Source organism: Lutjanus erythropterus, chromosome 10 (assembly GCF_056507025.1).
Source record: "Lutjanus erythropterus isolate fLutEry1 chromosome 10, fLutEry1.hap2, whole genome shotgun sequence".
Taxonomy (NCBI): Eukaryota; Metazoa; Chordata; class Actinopteri; order Lutjaniformes; family Lutjanidae; genus Lutjanus; species Lutjanus erythropterus.
The window spans coordinates 28435786-28453395 of record NC_139326.1 but is presented as its reverse complement, the minus strand read 5'-3'; the positions used below and the strand labels follow the sequence as shown (position 1 = coordinate 28453395).

The following is a 17610-nucleotide window of genomic DNA, read 5'->3' as shown; positions in this document are numbered from 1 at the left end:
AGGAAAACAATATACTGTATAGTCAACCTCAACCAGGTGTTTAATTGCCATTGGATAATTGGTTGAGCAGGATTTCAAATCTATTGGATAATTAGTCCATGGGTGGGAGCTGCTATAATTATGTGCCACCCCACAGGATCCAGTTTTCACTGCACGCACTGTGGTGTTTGACAAAAACACAAAACAAAATAGACAAAGCTCAGTTAGCCACTTTCATCAGGGGTATTTAATGACCAATTCAAAGTGACAGATGAGTTGCTGAGTTTGTAAATTTTTTTTGTTATATATGACAAAAATACCTGGTGTTATTAGTTTTTTTTTTTTTTTTTGCAGTAGATACAGTATGCATTTTATTATTATTTTTTTAACTGGTTAAGAAACCATATATGGCCTACATAAGCAACCATTAATGAGAATATCAGCTATTTCTTTATAGTTGTTTTTATTGCCTATTACAGGGTCAGATTCTCCTTGAAATCAGATGAAACAAGCCTGTATTTACATTTTTCTAGCCAAAGTTACGGTGAGTAGTACGACTGTCAGTTAAAAGGAAGGAGGAGAGATTTTCATTTAGATGATTTCATTTTTGATGTTATATCTTGTGGTTGTAATGGTGGAAACTCTAGTGCTTTGTCCTTTTGCCTAAAAGTCAGAAATTAGTAAGCATTAGCACTTTTGGCCCCTTTGGCTCGACGTTTATGGGTTTTTGGTTAATTGCCTTAAATAAGGTCTGTATTTCACACAAGCTTAAGTGTTTTTCATGGTTTGTTCTCTACGACATAAAACACATTAGTTAATACCCACTTGTGAATCTTTCAATGTGTACGATTTACACAGAATTATTAGCAGAATGGCAAAATAGAATATAATATTCAAAAGTATGTTTTCACTGTTTTTTTTAATCTTAGAATGAGCTGTTTATATCTACAGAGAGAGCAGGTACTCTTCCATAGCTCCACCATGTTGAGTCTTTTGCCTTTATGCATTTTGCAACCACTGTAGGTTCTCCTACACACTTCGTTAGAGTGGCTGAGGTGAGCATAGTTTATGCATGTTTATGAAGACAAGGGGTTTTCAGATGGTTGCGATCTGCAACCTCACCGCTGAATGCTAGATGACACTAAATCCTACATATTGGCCCATTGAAGAGCAGCCGTGTCACACACCTCTACACAAACAATACTGTAAAAAAAGTCAGCACATTCTCAGTCTGGTACATTCAGAATAAAACAATTTATTCATTACAAACATATAAAAATGACAAAAACAACCAGGTGTCGAGATATAAAAATTTCCAGTTTGTACAAAACTTCAAAAACCATCATCAGAAATGCATACTCACTCCATATGAAGATTTCCATCTGGGTTATTTAAGTAAATATAGTACAAAGTAAGATTTTCTTCTAAATCTGCTTGTCAGGAGACATAAAAAAAACAGCTTTTTCATTTTTCAGTAAAAAACCAAAAAGGAATGGGCACAAAATTCATAACAGACTTGCAATTCAAATACAGAACTAGAAGTCGATGAAATATTCACAGTGCTGCCTTCACATCAGTGATGTGAATTGTAAACATCATTGCATATCATAACTCACCTCAATAAATATACAGAAATACTCATCATGTGAGTAAAAAAAGGTTTCAATCATTTTTAAACCTCTGATCAGTTTTGTTTGATTAAAGCTCATCAGCTCAAACCTTCGACCATCAATCAAATTGTCTATGTTGACATCAACAAAAATAAGGCAAAATACAATTTTCCCTGTGTCTGTCATTTAATCACAGCTCTGAGGTTGAACTGATTCAGGTGGAGTAAAGTAGCATTTTCTTATCTGATGAAATGAAGTGGAATATACAATACAATAAAACAGTAGGGTTCATTCACATTAAGGTACATATAAACATTTGTACATTTTGAACAAATACTGGGAGGCTATGTGAAATGATTTCATATATAAAGTCTCAACAGGGGAATGTTTTTGTGACAGATAAAATGTATAGAACAAGAAATGAGTTCATGGAACGAGCAGGGAAATCACTGGCAAATAAACTTATTTCTTTTTAAATACAGTAACTTATGGTTTGGAGTAACAAAGTTAGGTATCATGAATAAGATTTTGTACTGAAGTACAAAAAAAATCTGAGTTGCCTAATGTGATCTTAAAGTTATTCAAGTACTTTTATATTCAGAAGGAGATGGTGGTGAAAATGCTTTGAGCGCTGTTTGGCAACACAGGCAACACTACAGATACAGACATTTCCACCAACAGATGTTATCTTGGACACAGGCCTACATAATTGTCATTAGCATCCCTTTATTATTATTAAAGGGAAGTCTTTGAGGCAATGGACTGCTGCTTTTATAAAGCAGCCCTTTCTCAACTCTCTACTGTAAACCTGTCTTAGTCAGGGGGGAGAAATTCATTTCTCAAAGCAGCCCTGTGTGCCTGATTGTCGAGGTTGAAAACAAAAACCAAAAATGCAGTTGCACAAGCTTCTTAGAAAAATAAATAATCCCTTCTCATTATGCAAAGCACAATGGAGTACGCACAAGAAAAAAAAGAATATGTGTCATTTGATAACAAATGAGGAGGTGCAGTCTGTCACATTTGATGGCATGTAGCATACAGTGCTGTCTCTTTGAATTGTTTAACTTTAGTCTGCTGTAACAGAGAATAAAAACTTGATGAATTCTTTCACATGACCAGTCTTCAGTGAGGTGTCACAGTGTCCAGGACCACAGTGCTGTCGTCTGTTCATTAAAACCGCTATTTGGTGTCTGTCTTAGATACATCTGTGAAAGACAAAGAACCGGACAGTATTAGAGAGCAGCCCTCCAAAATTAAAACATGTTGAAGGTGTAGTCAGATTATTCAAAGTGGGGTTGTTTGAGGTATTTGGCCATAGTCAGTGTATTTCTTATAGTAGATGGTAGTCGAGCCACCCCCAGTTTGGAGAAGCAGACAGGAGTACCGGAGTGGGAAACTGAGCAACGTACTGCTGTGAACAGAGTCAGCAGCAAAATGTATTTTAGCCACTTAAAAAATCAATATCAGTTTAAGTGTATGCCTAATTTAGAACATTGTCACTGCTTTACCTTGCTATCAGACAGACTTTTTCTGAAGGGAAGCCACCGTTACATAAGCCAAATATCGCTCTCCACAAACCAACCAGACTCCGAAGGTGAAATCAGTCATTTTCCCTCACAGGACACAGGAGTTGTTGGTCTGCCACTGCCTTGTTTGGTTAGTTAGCTTGTGTTATTGTGTGAGTTCTGTGTCGCAATAGTCATACAATAACACAAACACACTAACCAAGAAAGATCAGAGCCGAAAGATCAGACCAGATTAGACCAGAGTCCTGTTTTCTGTACAATAAAATGACTGAAAGGAGTCTGGTTGCTTTGGAGAGACCGATATCTCAAACCCATCTTGAGCCAAGCGGCTGCAAAATGCTGGTTGACCACGTATCATTATGAAGAGGCAAAATCAGGAAATGTTTGGTCTTCATTAGCAATAACTTGACACGAGTTCTATCAGCTGAAATGGCACAAAACAATTAAATAAAGTTGATACCTAAGAGTGCAAACAGTGACACAGGAGAGAAACTAAACTTCAAACCACAGAGATTCACACAAAGGCCTGCAAAATTACTGAGAGCTGAACACATTTTTAAAAACATTTTTCCCTCTGGGCTCCTGCACAGACATGAGTTGAGCTGCAGCTCTCCGGTGCACATCAGGAAAGAAAAGGAAAGAGCTCCATTTTCTTACCAGGGTGACAAGTCCCCATCTAATATATGATTGGTTGCCTTTAAAAAAGCAACAGTGACGACACAAAAAGAGAGTTCTTGGAAAAAACGCCGGGCACAGTGCCTTTTCTCTCAGTGGTTGCATGTTGCCACAAACACTCTGCGCTGCGCTGGGACCCTGTTTCTCTGCTTTTCCAAACAGGGAGCATGCTGACCACCATCTACCATTGGTATTGACTATGGATAAGTACCGCATACAACCCCACTTGAAATAATCCGAACTATCACTTTAAGTATAACTTGAGCAGGTTTTAGCATGCAAAAATTCATTACACGTGGATGATACAGTTGCAGGCAAGGAAAGGATGCAGGCAGGTGAACAGTGGGAGGAGGGAAAAAAAAGGAAAGAGGTGAGAGGGCAGGAAGAATAACGGACCGAGTCAAGCTGCTAAAGCAGCGCTGAGCTGGAGTCAGAGTCTGAATCGTGGCCAGGGGTGAGGCAGGGTTCACGGGAACAGATGGATTCCTGAGCCCGCCTGTACTCTTGGTATTCCTGACGGAGAGCGTTGAAGCGTGCCTCACTTAGGGAGCGGCTGTAGTGGCAGTGAGGTGGGTTGGAAACTGGCGGGCTGACTGAGGGAGACGGGCCTGGGGAGGGCGTCAGGGGAGAGGAAATGCATGGATGGGCATGTCATGGGACAAGCTCACAGTAACAGCACAAGGGCACAGGATGAACACATGCAGCATCACATCACCTCAAGCATTAAGCTCACAATGACACATGCAACATCAAAAGCATAGTGAGAATTTACCTTTCTGTCGCTGGTCCTGGAGGCCAGCAGCTTGATCATATCTGAGCTCTCCTCTGCCTCTCCGAATACCCATCTGTGACTGATCAAACCTCATGGCCTCCAGGACCTCAGAGTCCACACAGGCATCGGCAGAGTCCCACTCATAACTCTCATCTACTGATGTGTTCCTTCTAATGAGATACACAAAACAAGTTGTCAGATTACAGTACTCACGAGCAAGAAACAAATACAACAATGTTAAAGGGATAGTTGGGACTTTCTTTTAACTGGCGTTGCATGAAGTATTTATTCCTTAGTCAGTGTATTATTGTACAATGTACTGCTGTGGACAGGGTCAGCAATAAAATGAGAATATTTAGAATATTTCCACCTCTTTACCATGCCATCAGACAGCCTTTTCCAATGGGAAACCCCAGCTGTGTAAGCCAAATATTGCACTCTGCAAAGCCACCAGACTTCTTTGTAAAATTCATTTTATCTATCAGTCATTTTGTCTCGCAGAACACTGGAGTTGCTGGTCTACTGCTGCCTCAATTGATTAAATTGTTTGTGTTATTGTGTAAATTAGGTGAATCCAAACTAATCATTTAAAACACCACAGTCACACAATAACACAAGCAAGCTAACTGATCGAGGCAGTAGTAGATCAGACATCCCAATATCCTGCAAAGTAAAATCACTGATTTTTCCAAAGGCATTTGGTTGCTTTGATATTTGATATTTGACTTACATAACAGCAGTTTCCTGTCAGAAAAAAGTGTCTGGAGGGAAGGTAAAGTGCTGAAAATAGTCTAAATATACTGTACACAACTGATACTGATTTTTTGTGGGCCTTTTTTATGTGGCTAAAATACATTTACTCTGCTTTTCTGAACTGGGCATGTGTCAACTGCTGTCTACTGAGGCAGTCACTTATTTAAAGAAATCAAGCTCAAACAAATTTGAAATGATAAAGAAGCCATTTGATTTAATTTGAATGCTGCTGACAACATTATTTTTGTTATTTTATTAACTATTACACCAAACATCTCACCACAAGCTAGCAGGTGACGCCACAGATTTGTTGTTGTTGTAGAGAAAAAGAGCTGCTTTGTACAAAATCAGTTAACAGCTTTGTTAGTAACTTCTATAGTGTAGAACCTCCTCACACTGCCTCTCAGATGCTCTGGTGTCAGGATTCACTCAAGATGGCTTTGCTTGTGAGGTTCATCCACTTATGTAGCAAACAATATAACTAGCTTAGTTTACTGATATGTCAGTAGAGCATGTAATAAGTCAAGATCACAAGGCTAACTGACCATTGAATATTAACTTATTTCTCTATGTTTGAATGAATTCAAATTTCAAATAGAAAGTGACTTTACCCTACCATGTATTGCAGATAATACAGTGACTATAGAAAAGTACCTCATACAACCCCACTTCAAGTAATCTGAACTATCCCTCTGATGTTATTTTGGCAACACAAATAAATCCCTCTGCCAAGAAAAAACTCCAGTGTCTTTGTTGTTTTTGTCCAGGTGTGATGACGTTTCACCTTTTTGCTCTCCTCTCAGGCAGCTCCATCTCAGCTCTGTGCCGCTCGCTCTCCTCTGTGGTTTCGGGGGAGCTGAGCAGTGTGGGTGTGATGGACAGGGACTGTCGGAAGAGACCGGCGCTACCTCTACCGCTGCTCTGACTGGCATAACTGGCCCTCCCTCCCTCCCGGATCTCTGTCTCCCCTCCCCTTCCCATCATTCTGTCTGGCTGTCTGTAACTCTCTCCCTCCCTGGGTGGGAAGGGGGCATAGTAAGGTGAGGGCCAGCTGATGCCCCTGGGCAGGTAGGACCTCGGAGGGCCCCTCATGGGGTCCATGGGTCTCATGCTTTCCCCTCTGGACCCTGGCCAGTGTTGGTACTGGGGGACAGGGATGGAAGAGGGCATGGGGACATATTTATACTGGGCAGATCTTAGAGTATCTGGATAAGAGGGGGACCACCTGGAGGAGTCTGGAAAGACGGCGGCTTGCCGTCGTGGATCGGAGGGTTCCAACAACGGGGAGATTGAGGTTTGTCTGGATGGGTACATGGAAGGAGTGAGGTAGGAAGGACTAGCTAAAGATATTTGTGCAGGGTGAGGCCTCTCTAAGCTGCCCATGCTGGGGCGTCTGAAGGGGACGTACTCCCTCCAGGAGGGGCCTGGCCTGGGGAGGGAAGACGGACTGCGACCTAAACTGTAGGACTTCACCCTGACATCTGGGCTTGGGAACTCGTCCCAGTAGCATCTCTCAGAAATATATGGCCGTGGGCTCTCGAAGTGCTCCCATCTCTGTGAGCCCAAACTGACAGACTTCTTTAGGAAAGGACGAGGCGGTCCCATACCTGAGAGTGTCCTACACGGGCCCATGCTGAAGGACTTCTTTAGAAATGGCACAGGGGCTTGACATATTCGTGAAGCAATGTTATTAGATCTGCTGCCCTGAGAAGCTTGTCTTTGGGATTGCTCTGATAAAGACTCACTACTGTCTACAAAACTCTGTGAGTGTTTTGACACTATGTTTGCCATACCTTTAGCTGCACTGAACAAGGTGTGAGCGGACCTGGATCCAAGTCTGGATTCAGGTCTATCTGTGCTTTTATTCCCAGCTCGAATTTGTGTTTTCTCATCGTAAAGTTGCTTGCTAGTTTTTTCTGGACCAGGCAACGACGGTCTTGTCTCATCTGGAAATCTTACCCTAAGAGAAGAACCTTCCCCTTGCAGGGATCGTTTGTAGCCTTGTTTTTTACTACCATAAAAGCTCGATTCTGCAATACCTGCAGAATCAGGTTGTTCAGTTTCTTGGCTTTCTTGAACATGAACCTCCCAGTTTTTAGGAACTACATCAGGCTTTGCCTCTGGAGATTGTTCTGGCTTCAGTTCTGAACTTTGTCCAGCATTGTCTGTGGCTTCAGTGTCCTCCACAGGCTCGTCCACACTCATTTCAATGAAACCTGGAAGGCTCAGGTATTCCAGAATTGCACTTGTCTGCAGAGGGGACATTTTGGGAGATGGAACTGCAGGCTTGGCCTTGAAAGACCCCGACATACCGGGGACAGAAAACTGGGACTGGTCGCTCTCGACTTCTTCTACAAGAGTCAGTGTTGAAATAGGGCTTGGACTATCAGAGAAGAGACATTTGTCACTCTTCCTGGAGCGTGTCCGCACACCTTCTCGCTCTAAGTCAGAGTAAAACCCCGAACTCCTTCGGTCACCCTGGGTTTGAGTCTCTTTTTCTTTGGCCTTTGCCCCGACTTCATGATGTTCATAGGGCAAGGTGGCATAAGTTGATGGACTGGGATCCCTTGTGGCAGAGCAGTCTACTTCTGCAGTCCCCTCAGGCTGATTATACGGAGCAGAGGCTGAACTTCCAGGCCTCTCGCTGTCAACTGAAGGACCTCTGGCAGCTGAAGTGCCTGCATAAGCATATGAATGTCTAGATCTTGATGCTCCATCTTGCGTCTTTTCCCTTAAACCCTGCTCAGTCATGGACTTCCTATATCTATCAGCCTCTATCAGAGGACTCAGTGACCTTGCTCTGTCTGGTGTTTGTAGACTTTTTGAGGTAATGTCAGGGGAGAGCATGGGGAGGGAGGTGTTCTGGGTGACTGGAGAGCGTGATGAATCAACAGCAAAAGAATCCTCCGTGATGTCCCTGCAGGGATGCTGTGACCTGGGCGATGTGGCGTGGTGGGGACTCTGCACAGGAATGAGGCTGGTGATCGATGTAACAGGGCTGATGTCCCATTGTATGCGAGTCGAAGGGAGCCTGTCCATGGGGCTGCTGGTGTTCCCAAAGTAACATGCCCTCCGGTAGTCTGACACTCGACTTGTCTGACCTGAGGGCCTGTGTTTCTGTCTGATGGTGACATCTTGCGGCTTCCATACTGGCTCTTCTTCTGACTTGTCCCTTTGAGGGCTATGAGACTGTCGTTCATCTCTTCCACGAGCACGACTTCTCTGATCAGCTGTATAGCATTCCAGCTCCCTCTCCATTTCTTCCCTCTCCTTTGCCAGCTGGGCACACTTATTGATGCTATCCCTCTCCAGCTCGCTGTCAAGTTGTGAGACCAGGGTGCTGTTATTAGTCAGGTGACTCTCTATAGGCTGGTAGGCTGGATGGTGTTGTCTGTCTCTATCCAGAAACTTTGTTTTCCTTCCCAAACTGGGGAACAGATCTTCAGCATGGCCTGGCATGCGGTGTCTCCTGAGAGAATCACTGGGTTTTTTCTCGCTGTTGTCTGAATAGAAGCTAGCTCTTTCCAGCAGGGCCTCTGAGCCTTGTTCGTCATCAGAGTAGAAGCAGCCATGACGGGAGAAATTTCTGGCCATGGCCCGGACTCTTCCAGGAGAGGCAGGAGGTCTGCTCAGCTCTGGGACATCCACAGTAAGAGGTGAATTCTTCCTCTCGTCCTTCTCTGAGCTCAAAATGCTTGACTTTGGAGAGTCCCTGAATGATGTCCTGTTACTCCCTGAGCCACTCGCACCACCATTAATTTGCAGGATTTCCTCCTTCAGGTTTTTCTTATTGGCAGGACTGGAACCCGCTTGCTGTGGCTGGACAATAAAGCGTCCATCTGGGCCTCTAGAGATGGACTCCAGAGCAGTTGGAGAGGGGGCCTGAGACCCCAGGTGACTCTCGAAGAGGGTGTAATGCGGTGGAGGAGATGAGTTGGACAGGAGTTGTCTCCGCTGGTCGTGGTACTCGCCACGGCTGCCTTTATCAAAGGATGATCGATCAGACTGTGAGGAGGAGGAGTTGGGGAAGAAGGGAAGTGGTGGGCACAGCTTCAGCTTTAGGACACTGTCTGGGCTGCGAGGAGGTGAGCGAGCACTGAGGGAAAAAAGACAAAAAATAGCTTTAAACAACATTACGATAATGCAGAGTCTGATAAAAATGAGTAAATGTGTAATCGGCAACTTTCTGAGCATTTGCACTACATCAAAAATGACAGAGATGACATAATTTTGAGTTAAGAAGTTAGACTGTTGGCAGCAGAGTATAATGAATGGTTGCTTTTAGTGTCTGACCAATGACTATAATAACAGTACATTAATTAAATATTCTGTCTTTGTCCTCCCCCTTAACATAATAAAATGTTTTTTAAGAATGTGTCAATTGTCACTTTTATAATGTCTGTATAAAGGGAATACACTGTATACCACTGGTCTGATAACACAATTGTATGTTGTTGCAAAACCCAATCAAAAGTAAAAAAAAAAAAAAAGAAACATTCCATCTTCACAAAAAAGCCATAAATTAGCAAGATAGATAAATAAAATTAACTTGTACAATCAAAATGCTAATGAAGGAACAAAAACGTTCAAATAAAAATATACATGTGCATTGATGAAGATACTTACTCTGGAGATGAGTTCTTCTGGAAGGCAGATGGAAGATCTAAGAAAACATGAAAGAAGGATTAACATCAAACTATATCACAAGTTGAAATTTTCCAATCACAACAAAGTGTATTTAACATAAACTCAGAGGTCAGCAATTGCACTTTCTGCATAGTAACAGAGTTTAAACAACAAAAAAGCATTTTTGTTTTTTGTCTTGTGTAAATAGAAAGTTTCACCTTGTCTTCTCTTTCTGCGCCGGCGCTGTCTCCTGTGACTCATATAGCACGCTGTCACCAATGAGAGGATGATGGCCACAAACAGGAAGCACACTCCTCCTAACACGCCAGCCAACAGGGGCTCAGGAATAACCTCCAAGAAACTTGGGCGCAGCGGGTAAATCTCCATCCCTGTAATCAGACCAGAGTCTATTATGGTGGTCGCAAAACGTACCTATACTAAGCACCTATGTGATAATTTTCAAGATGTTCTATACTTATAAACTCAATCTGATTTTTTTAATTACATGACTATTTTGGTGCAAACATTTACCTGCCAATGTACTCAACAAACAGAAAATCTACCCGCATTTGACAGTTGTTCAATGCTAATTTAGCCACTTTGTTATCCGATTGGGTCTTCTGGTCGGCCTTTACAGACACCACCAATCAAACTATTTACAACAAATATCTGCCAATAATGAATGGGGGCTGATCAATTGGAGGACCCTTAGTCAGACTCAATATGCAAATAATGCTCATGGTAGTCTATACAAAGCCACTTACCAATGGTGGAGACATTGACAGACTCACTCGGTTCACTGAGTACTTTGTTGCTACGTGACATCAGCCTCAGATCATAACCAGAATCCTGAGAAAAAGACAGATCAGGCATTTGATTAGATACACTATAAATTAGTATGCTTGTGATTACATGAGATAAATATGAAATAAATTAATTATTACTCTTAGCAGTCCTTGTACAAGTAGTTCACTCTGATTGGCACTGATGTTGCTGCTGAGGATGACCCATTGGCCCTGATCCCTGCGGGCCTGCAGCACATATCCTGTCAGTGGAGCGGATGGAGCCTCAGGAGGCGACCACTGGAGGAGAATCCCTTGCTCCGTCTGGTTGGCTGACAGACGTACGGGAGGATCCAGGACTGGGAGAGTGGTGACGACTCTGGGAGCTTCTGTTGGCACAGCTGATAAGAAGACCCAATAAAAATTCAAACTGATATGTACGTACAGCTTAACGGCATTAGAGAGAGTGAGGGAGATTGGCTGTAGTTGCACAAACCTTGCGTTCGCACAGAAACAATTTCGCTGAAAGGTCCAGAGCCGAGTTTATTCTGAGGTAGGACACTGAACTGATAGCCGGTGCCAGCAAGGAGCCCCGTCACCAGCAGGTAGTTTTTGGACGTTGGTACAGGCAAAGACGCCCATTCATGTTTCCCTCTGGATGCCTGCTTGACCCTGAAAAATTAAAAATGCAAAATAAAAAACAGCCAAAATAAGGACAGAGCATGAAACAGCACATATTGTTGTTGACAGCTGAGAACTGCATCATGCTACTGACCATACAGTGAACTTCTGTGTGTAACCACCATCGAAGCCTGGTACCCAGGACACGTTGGCTTGATTCATCTCCGTGGTGACAGTTACTGAGGACACACCATGAGGACTGGTGCCTGAGGAACAGAGAAACACATCTGTAAGTTTCAACTGTTGACAATACACATGAATTTGGTAAAAGGTTCAGTGTGTAAGATTTAGGGCGATCTATTGGCAGAATATGACAGAAATGGAATATAATTAAGGCTGCAGCTATTGATTATTTCACTAATCAAGTATTCTACTGATTATGACATCCTTTAATCACAAAATCAGATTGGATCTGTAAACTTTTCACATTACATCACATAATCTGGGCCAAACTTCTACAATCTCATTATTAGATACTACTAAATTTGACAAAAACGTCCTTTAAGTGTCATGGATCAATAGTTATTAGTTTGAAGAAAAAATGTTGGCCCGCTCACCCAGCACCATGACCACAGTGCCTGCACTGACAGTCGCTACACGATTGGTGGCCAAGCACTCCCAGCCTCCATGGTGATCTTTACTAAGAGGCTGCAGCAGGAGGGAGCCGTTAGCCAACACAGTGTACTGGGAGCGAGGAGTAGGGCCAATCTGTGAGGAAGGACAACACAAGTATAAGTTAGCATAAAGGAATAATTAGCCATACTTGTGAAGCTCCTCTGCCTATCAAGAGTGGAAAATCTCCTGTACCTTGCTCCATGTTATGTTTGGAGTGGGGTCTCCAATGGCTTCACAGGGGATGATCAACTCTCTGCCCACCTCCTGGAGATACTCAGGCCGAGGAGGCACTCGAAATGTTGGTGGGTCCTGCAGGAGGGAAGGGGTCTTTTTAATTGTGCCTAAATGTAACTGAGTACACTTATAGGAAAGGATTATATCTGTAACTAAAGTCGAAAACATCAGCCTTACCTGTAAAATGACCTGCGTGGGTTCAGACTGGCCCATGGTGCCATAACTATTATAGGCCGTACATGTGTACATGCCCACAGCATTGTCATTGGCTGTTGTTATGAAAACTGAGCCCTCGGAGTTCACTATCCAACCTGGGAACTGGACAGGCCAATAAAGAAAAAAGTAAATATTTTATGTTTCACAGCACCCTTTTGAGAGGGGAATAATTTTTGAGACTTGGGTGAAATGTATTTTGAGGGGGTTTTGATTTTTACTCCAAAGTTTTTGAATTAAATGATTTTCCGTCTGATGGAGTTGACATCTTCACAGAGTTGGAATTTTGGAAAGTTTTTTTTTCTAGTAGGACATGATTTAACCCAATTCTCAGGAATGGGTGATATCAAAAAGTACAAGATTTGGAAGGAAAATTTCTTTCTGCTACTGCAGGGTGTTACAAGTAAGTAAACTGTCCCCAAACTATATATAAACATGGTTGACTTGAGAATTTTAAGGTTAGTTATGAATAAATAACAAAGATGCTTAACTTATTCATTTGCAGAGGGAGAAAATTAAAGTAGTGGCACTATGACATCACTTATAGTATATCTGGACAATTTTTTGCACTCAACCCGCTACAGTTCTCTTGCTTGCTGTATGTTAGGAAGAGGTGCCACATATTGTATTTCTTTACTACATATCTTACATTATCAAGATTCAAGTCGTTCCCATCTTTGGTCCAGTTGACATACAGCACAGGGGGATCAGCCTGGACAGGGCAGACAATGACCCCCTCCATCCCCGCAGGTAAGTATGTTTCCCGGGACATTCGGCCTACACGTGCAGGATCTGAAGTACAGGAGGAGGAATTGATCACAAAAAATAACTAGAGAGTTCCTAAAGAGGTATTAACAATAATATAATAAACACTATTAACCACATAAGCCAGATAGAATTTAAATAAAAGCCAAGAAACACGATAGAGTAAACACATATCAAACATTTTCAAAGGTTTTCACAAACAGAAAAGTCTAGAAACTAAGTGTGAGACATAGTATGTCTGAGTTTGGTATTTCCATAGTGTGGGGCCTTAATGTAAAAAACTCAACCACCCTTTGTCAAGCTGTGGCCTGGGAGTCACCAGCAGGGCTCCATCTGAGGTTATCAGAAATGCATTTAGGTGCAAGACTGTTCACAGCTTTATAAGTGAGCTATACAATTTTAAAATCAATTCAAAAACTCACAGGGAGCCAATGTAGGCAAGCAAGGCAAGAGAGGATGTAATCACACCTCTTTGTCCCAGTGATAAGTTGGGCAACTGTGCAGATAAGATTAGCACCAAAAGAGGTTATGGAATTTGGGTGACTGAACAGTACGACCTCAGACTTATCGTCATTGAATTTATGAGAGTTTTGAGACATCCAGAATTTAAGATCCTGGAGGCAAGCTGTAAGATTAGCTAGGCTGCTAGGATCTGTGAGTTTCAATGTCATGTATTATTGAGTGTCATCAGTATAAAAATGGTAAAACACATCATGGTTTTGCATAATCAGGCCAAGAGGGAGCATGTATAGAAAAGCCAGAAAGGGGGTCAAAAACAGAGCCTTGTGGGACACCACAACTCAGATGCGCTGCAGAGGAGATAATAGTACTCAGAGCAGCAGAAACAGTTCTGTTGGAGGATGCTAAGATTGACTGTGTTGAAACCTAAAAGGAGTAAAATTGTGCTGTCACTTCTGTCTGCAATCAGGAGTAGGTAATTAGTAACTTTAGCAAGTGCTGATTTGGTATCATGAAGTGTTCTCATTCAGACTGAAAACTGTTTAAAATACTATTGTCATAATGAATGGATGTATGAAACCACACAGATGGTGTCTCTTGCAGGAGATTAAATCCTTACGTTTCACTTTCAGGTGTGCAGAGGCTGAGGGCGGGGTCAGTATCCCATTAGTTGGGATGCAGGTGTAGTTGCCAGCATCTTCTGGGATGAGATTAGGGATGAGAAGTGTCCCATCCACCAAAACCTTCACTCGGGACTTCAGGGACCTAAAGCCAAAAGATACAATCCATGGTGTAATTTAAGAATAAAAATTAATTGTTTGAGAAGCTTAATTACCACAGCCTGGAAATTTCGCAGTAATCTGAACAGTAATCTGCTTTGTCTGAGCTTTGTAGCATTCCCATTACCAGATCATATAATAGTCTTATAATTAGAATAATTAGAACAACTAATTAGAACTGATTGTATTATCAGAATGACGTGGAAAAATGCCAAAATGGTCCATTGTGTTTATCCATTGTGCTTATTTAAAGACTTCCATTGTGTTTATTTAAAGTCCATCCATTATCTATAACCGCTTATCCTTTGCAGGGTAGCAGGGATTTAAAGGCTTCTTTTAAATATTCTTCTCAGTATTACGCTGAAGTAACAGACCTTGTTCTTCTTTAAGGTTTGTAAATGAGTCAAATCATGAGCTGGAGGTTAGGGATGTCACGAGAACTGATGCTTCAGTTCCAAGGCGATCCCAAAATCTAAAAATGTGACAGTGCTTGTTGCACCGAGGATGCAAATGACCCTTCGCTAAGCCCCTCCTGCAAACAGCGACTGTCCAATCATAGATCATGAATGGTAACTAGGATGCTGTAGGCCTGTGAAGCTTTGCATTTCTCTACATGTTGAAGCAGTGTGCATGGGGCTCTAAGATGCATGATACTCAGTGTTTCATGAGTTTGTACAGTGATGTCATTTTGTCGCTTTTCAAAAACATAAAACACATGAGCACACATGCGGGGAATGGATTAAATTTTTTCTTTTTCTGCTTTAATGTAAGCTGCGAACAGTACCATGTCCAACTAACTAATGCTAACTTACTAGCTGTTGTAACGTTACCTCCAACCTGGGTTTAGCTCTCATCTGGCTGGTTTGGCTGGGTGACTGTCTCAAAGTCCCTGCACTTCATTTTCCCATGTTAATCAGTGTGTTTCTGTCGTCTATCATAAACATATACATGGTGTATTTCATTATCCAACAGGTGTTTGCTGAGATGTAAGCTAGCTTTAGTCTTTTAGCAGTAACATTATATCATGTACACAGCTGTTAAGTAACTTGACATATTTCATCCACTTTAAGATGATTCTCAGATGAAAACTTTAATAAATCAGCTGAAGATGGACTTCTTAGCTGACTGAAGGAGTTTAAGCATTAGCATTAGCTTACATTAACTAACTACGGTTATGAAATCTGCCAGCGAGAGTCATTATTTTAGCTGAAAAAATCCACAACTGTCAGCTAGAAATGAGAAGCTGCTTTTGTTTACTTCTCTGTGGAATCAATGACTTTGTGTTTCAACAATTCAGTTCTTCCAGATCTGACTGGGGCCAGTGTATCCGCCTTCAAGTGTTCTAATCTGCCATTAAATGCCCAAGGAAGAGGATGACACATATTTTGTTTAAGTGTACACAGACAGCAGTGGAGAAGGAAAGTGCACATGTGAGAAACTGATCCCTTTTTTTGGTATGGATCCTACTGACGCCAGGATATCGGTATCAATTTGGTATCGATATTTCCACCTCTACCTCTACAGTTACAATGACAGCTCTGTCCTGACTTGTCAAAAAGGAAAACATGGAAGTACTTTGCATTAGAGGCGTATCACCAGGTACCAATAATGAATTTGCAAAAACCAGTACGTAAACAGAGTCATCAAACTTTTCAGACAAAAGGGGGAAACAATTCCAACTTAGAATGAGTAGAGTGAGTTTCAATTCATGTTAAGTTACATTAACAATGTCTTCACAGTGTTGTCCTTGTTAACCCAATCCTGAAACCATTATTTTTGTTTGAGACATCTCGCATTGCTGTGCAGCCAACTGTGTTCCATGAAGTGTGCAATTACTAAACGCTGAAGGCTGCTGTGTTTAGGCAAATCTAATGTAACCATAGCTCGTAGAAGTAGGTTATCGTCCTGACTCCTTATCATTCAGTGCGAGTCATCTGTCACCAAAATACATACATGAGATTTAGTGGTTTTTTTTGTTTGTTTGTTTTTTTTTTACCGTGGTATTGAATTGGGCACTGAGAATTGTGAAATTTCACTGGTATTGCTACATCCCTACTTGGGATACACTGTGATATTATTTTTTAGCCTAAAAAAGGTCATAGTCATATTAATTATGTTTTAAATTTGACAGAAAAAACATGAAGTATTTAGGGTTAGCAGATACTTTAAAGATATGTACTCACTCAATATGGTAAACATTCTGTCCTTGTTTCAACCACTCATATGTGAGGTTGGAGGGGTAGGCGTCAGCCTGACACTGCAGAACTGCATCCTGAGACATGTTGAGGGTGGTGTCCTCTGGGGAGATGATGATGATTGGAGGTCCTTTTAACATGTTGAAAGAAAAGAGAACACATTCTGATGTTAATATTGTGTTTATATAGTAATTAGGGGTGTAACAATTCTCTAAATCCATGATTCGATATGACACTCGATTTCAAGGGTCAATTTAAATTTTTTTTTTTAATTTATTGTTCGAATATTGAATTTTGATTTGTAAAGATCAACAAATCATCGATTTTACTGCCTTACAAATACATTTTATATTTACAATTTACAAATTAATTTTTAAAAATAAAGTCTACTGCAACTACTACTACTATTACTACTGAGGCAACGCTACCTTTAAATTCCGTTCTTGAAACTGAAAGGTCATTTCAATTGATTTTTGATTTAATATTGAAATTATGACACCTCTAATAGTGATGTAGCCTGTCAGTGTATGCAGGCCTTGATTTAATGCAACAGAGGGGGATGGACTGTAGGTGGCAGTATAGACTTTTTAGTAGCACAGCAATATCAGTCCTTGAGTGGTACAGGAATCAGAGGACAATTTAATTTACCTGTATAAATGTTTTGTACCAGAAAAACATTTGTGGTAAATATTATTTTTAAAAATGTCTGTGTGTTGTTGATCTGCACATCACAGCCCATGTTTAAACATAAGATAAGAAGAGAGAGATTCTGTCTCTCCCTGGTGACTGACAGTTCAACACTGACCTTTGACCTGCAGCTGCGTTGAGTGGGTCAGGTTCCCCTCTGTGTTGGACACGTGACATTTGTACACTCCTGAAATATTTCTTGTGACGGAGGCCAAAGACAAGGTACCATTGAGCACCTAAAAGGGGGCGAAGGTACAAG

The 17610-nt window shown here is 41.6% G+C and overlaps 1 protein-coding gene across 3 annotated transcripts in view; it reads right to left on the bottom strand.

Annotated features, from left to right (window-relative positions):
- Positions 1 to 1214: 1214 nt before the first annotated feature.
- igsf9b (immunoglobulin superfamily, member 9b) overlaps positions 1215 to 17610 on the bottom strand; it is a 45637-nt gene continuing 29241 nt past the window's right edge. For 2 of the 3 annotated variants that reach the window (XM_084728920.1, XM_084728919.1), the window contains 17 exons: positions 17470 to 17587; positions 16653 to 16794; positions 14310 to 14455; positions 13116 to 13258; positions 12431 to 12571; positions 12212 to 12328; positions 11962 to 12112; positions 11499 to 11610; positions 11220 to 11395; positions 10886 to 11124; positions 10706 to 10790; positions 10160 to 10330; positions 9942 to 9978; positions 6100 to 9411; positions 4563 to 4732; positions 4187 to 4398; positions 1215 to 2794 (listed from right to left, as the gene is read on the bottom strand). In XM_084728920.1, coding sequence (XP_084585046.1) covers positions 4199 to 4398; positions 4563 to 4732; positions 6100 to 9411; positions 9942 to 9978; positions 10160 to 10330; positions 10706 to 10790; positions 10886 to 11124; positions 11220 to 11395; positions 11499 to 11610; positions 11962 to 12112; positions 12212 to 12328; positions 12431 to 12571; positions 13116 to 13258; positions 14310 to 14455; positions 16653 to 16794; positions 17470 to 17587 — 5460 coding nt within the window. In that variant the 3' untranslated portion in view covers positions 1215 to 2794; positions 4187 to 4198. The remainder of the gene's footprint in view (positions 2795 to 4186; positions 4399 to 4562; positions 4733 to 6099; positions 9412 to 9941; positions 9979 to 10159; positions 10331 to 10705; positions 10791 to 10885; positions 11125 to 11219; positions 11396 to 11498; positions 11611 to 11961; positions 12113 to 12211; positions 12329 to 12430; positions 12572 to 13115; positions 13259 to 14309; positions 14456 to 16652; positions 16795 to 17469; positions 17588 to 17610) is intronic. The other variant, XM_084728921.1, reaches the window with a different exon arrangement.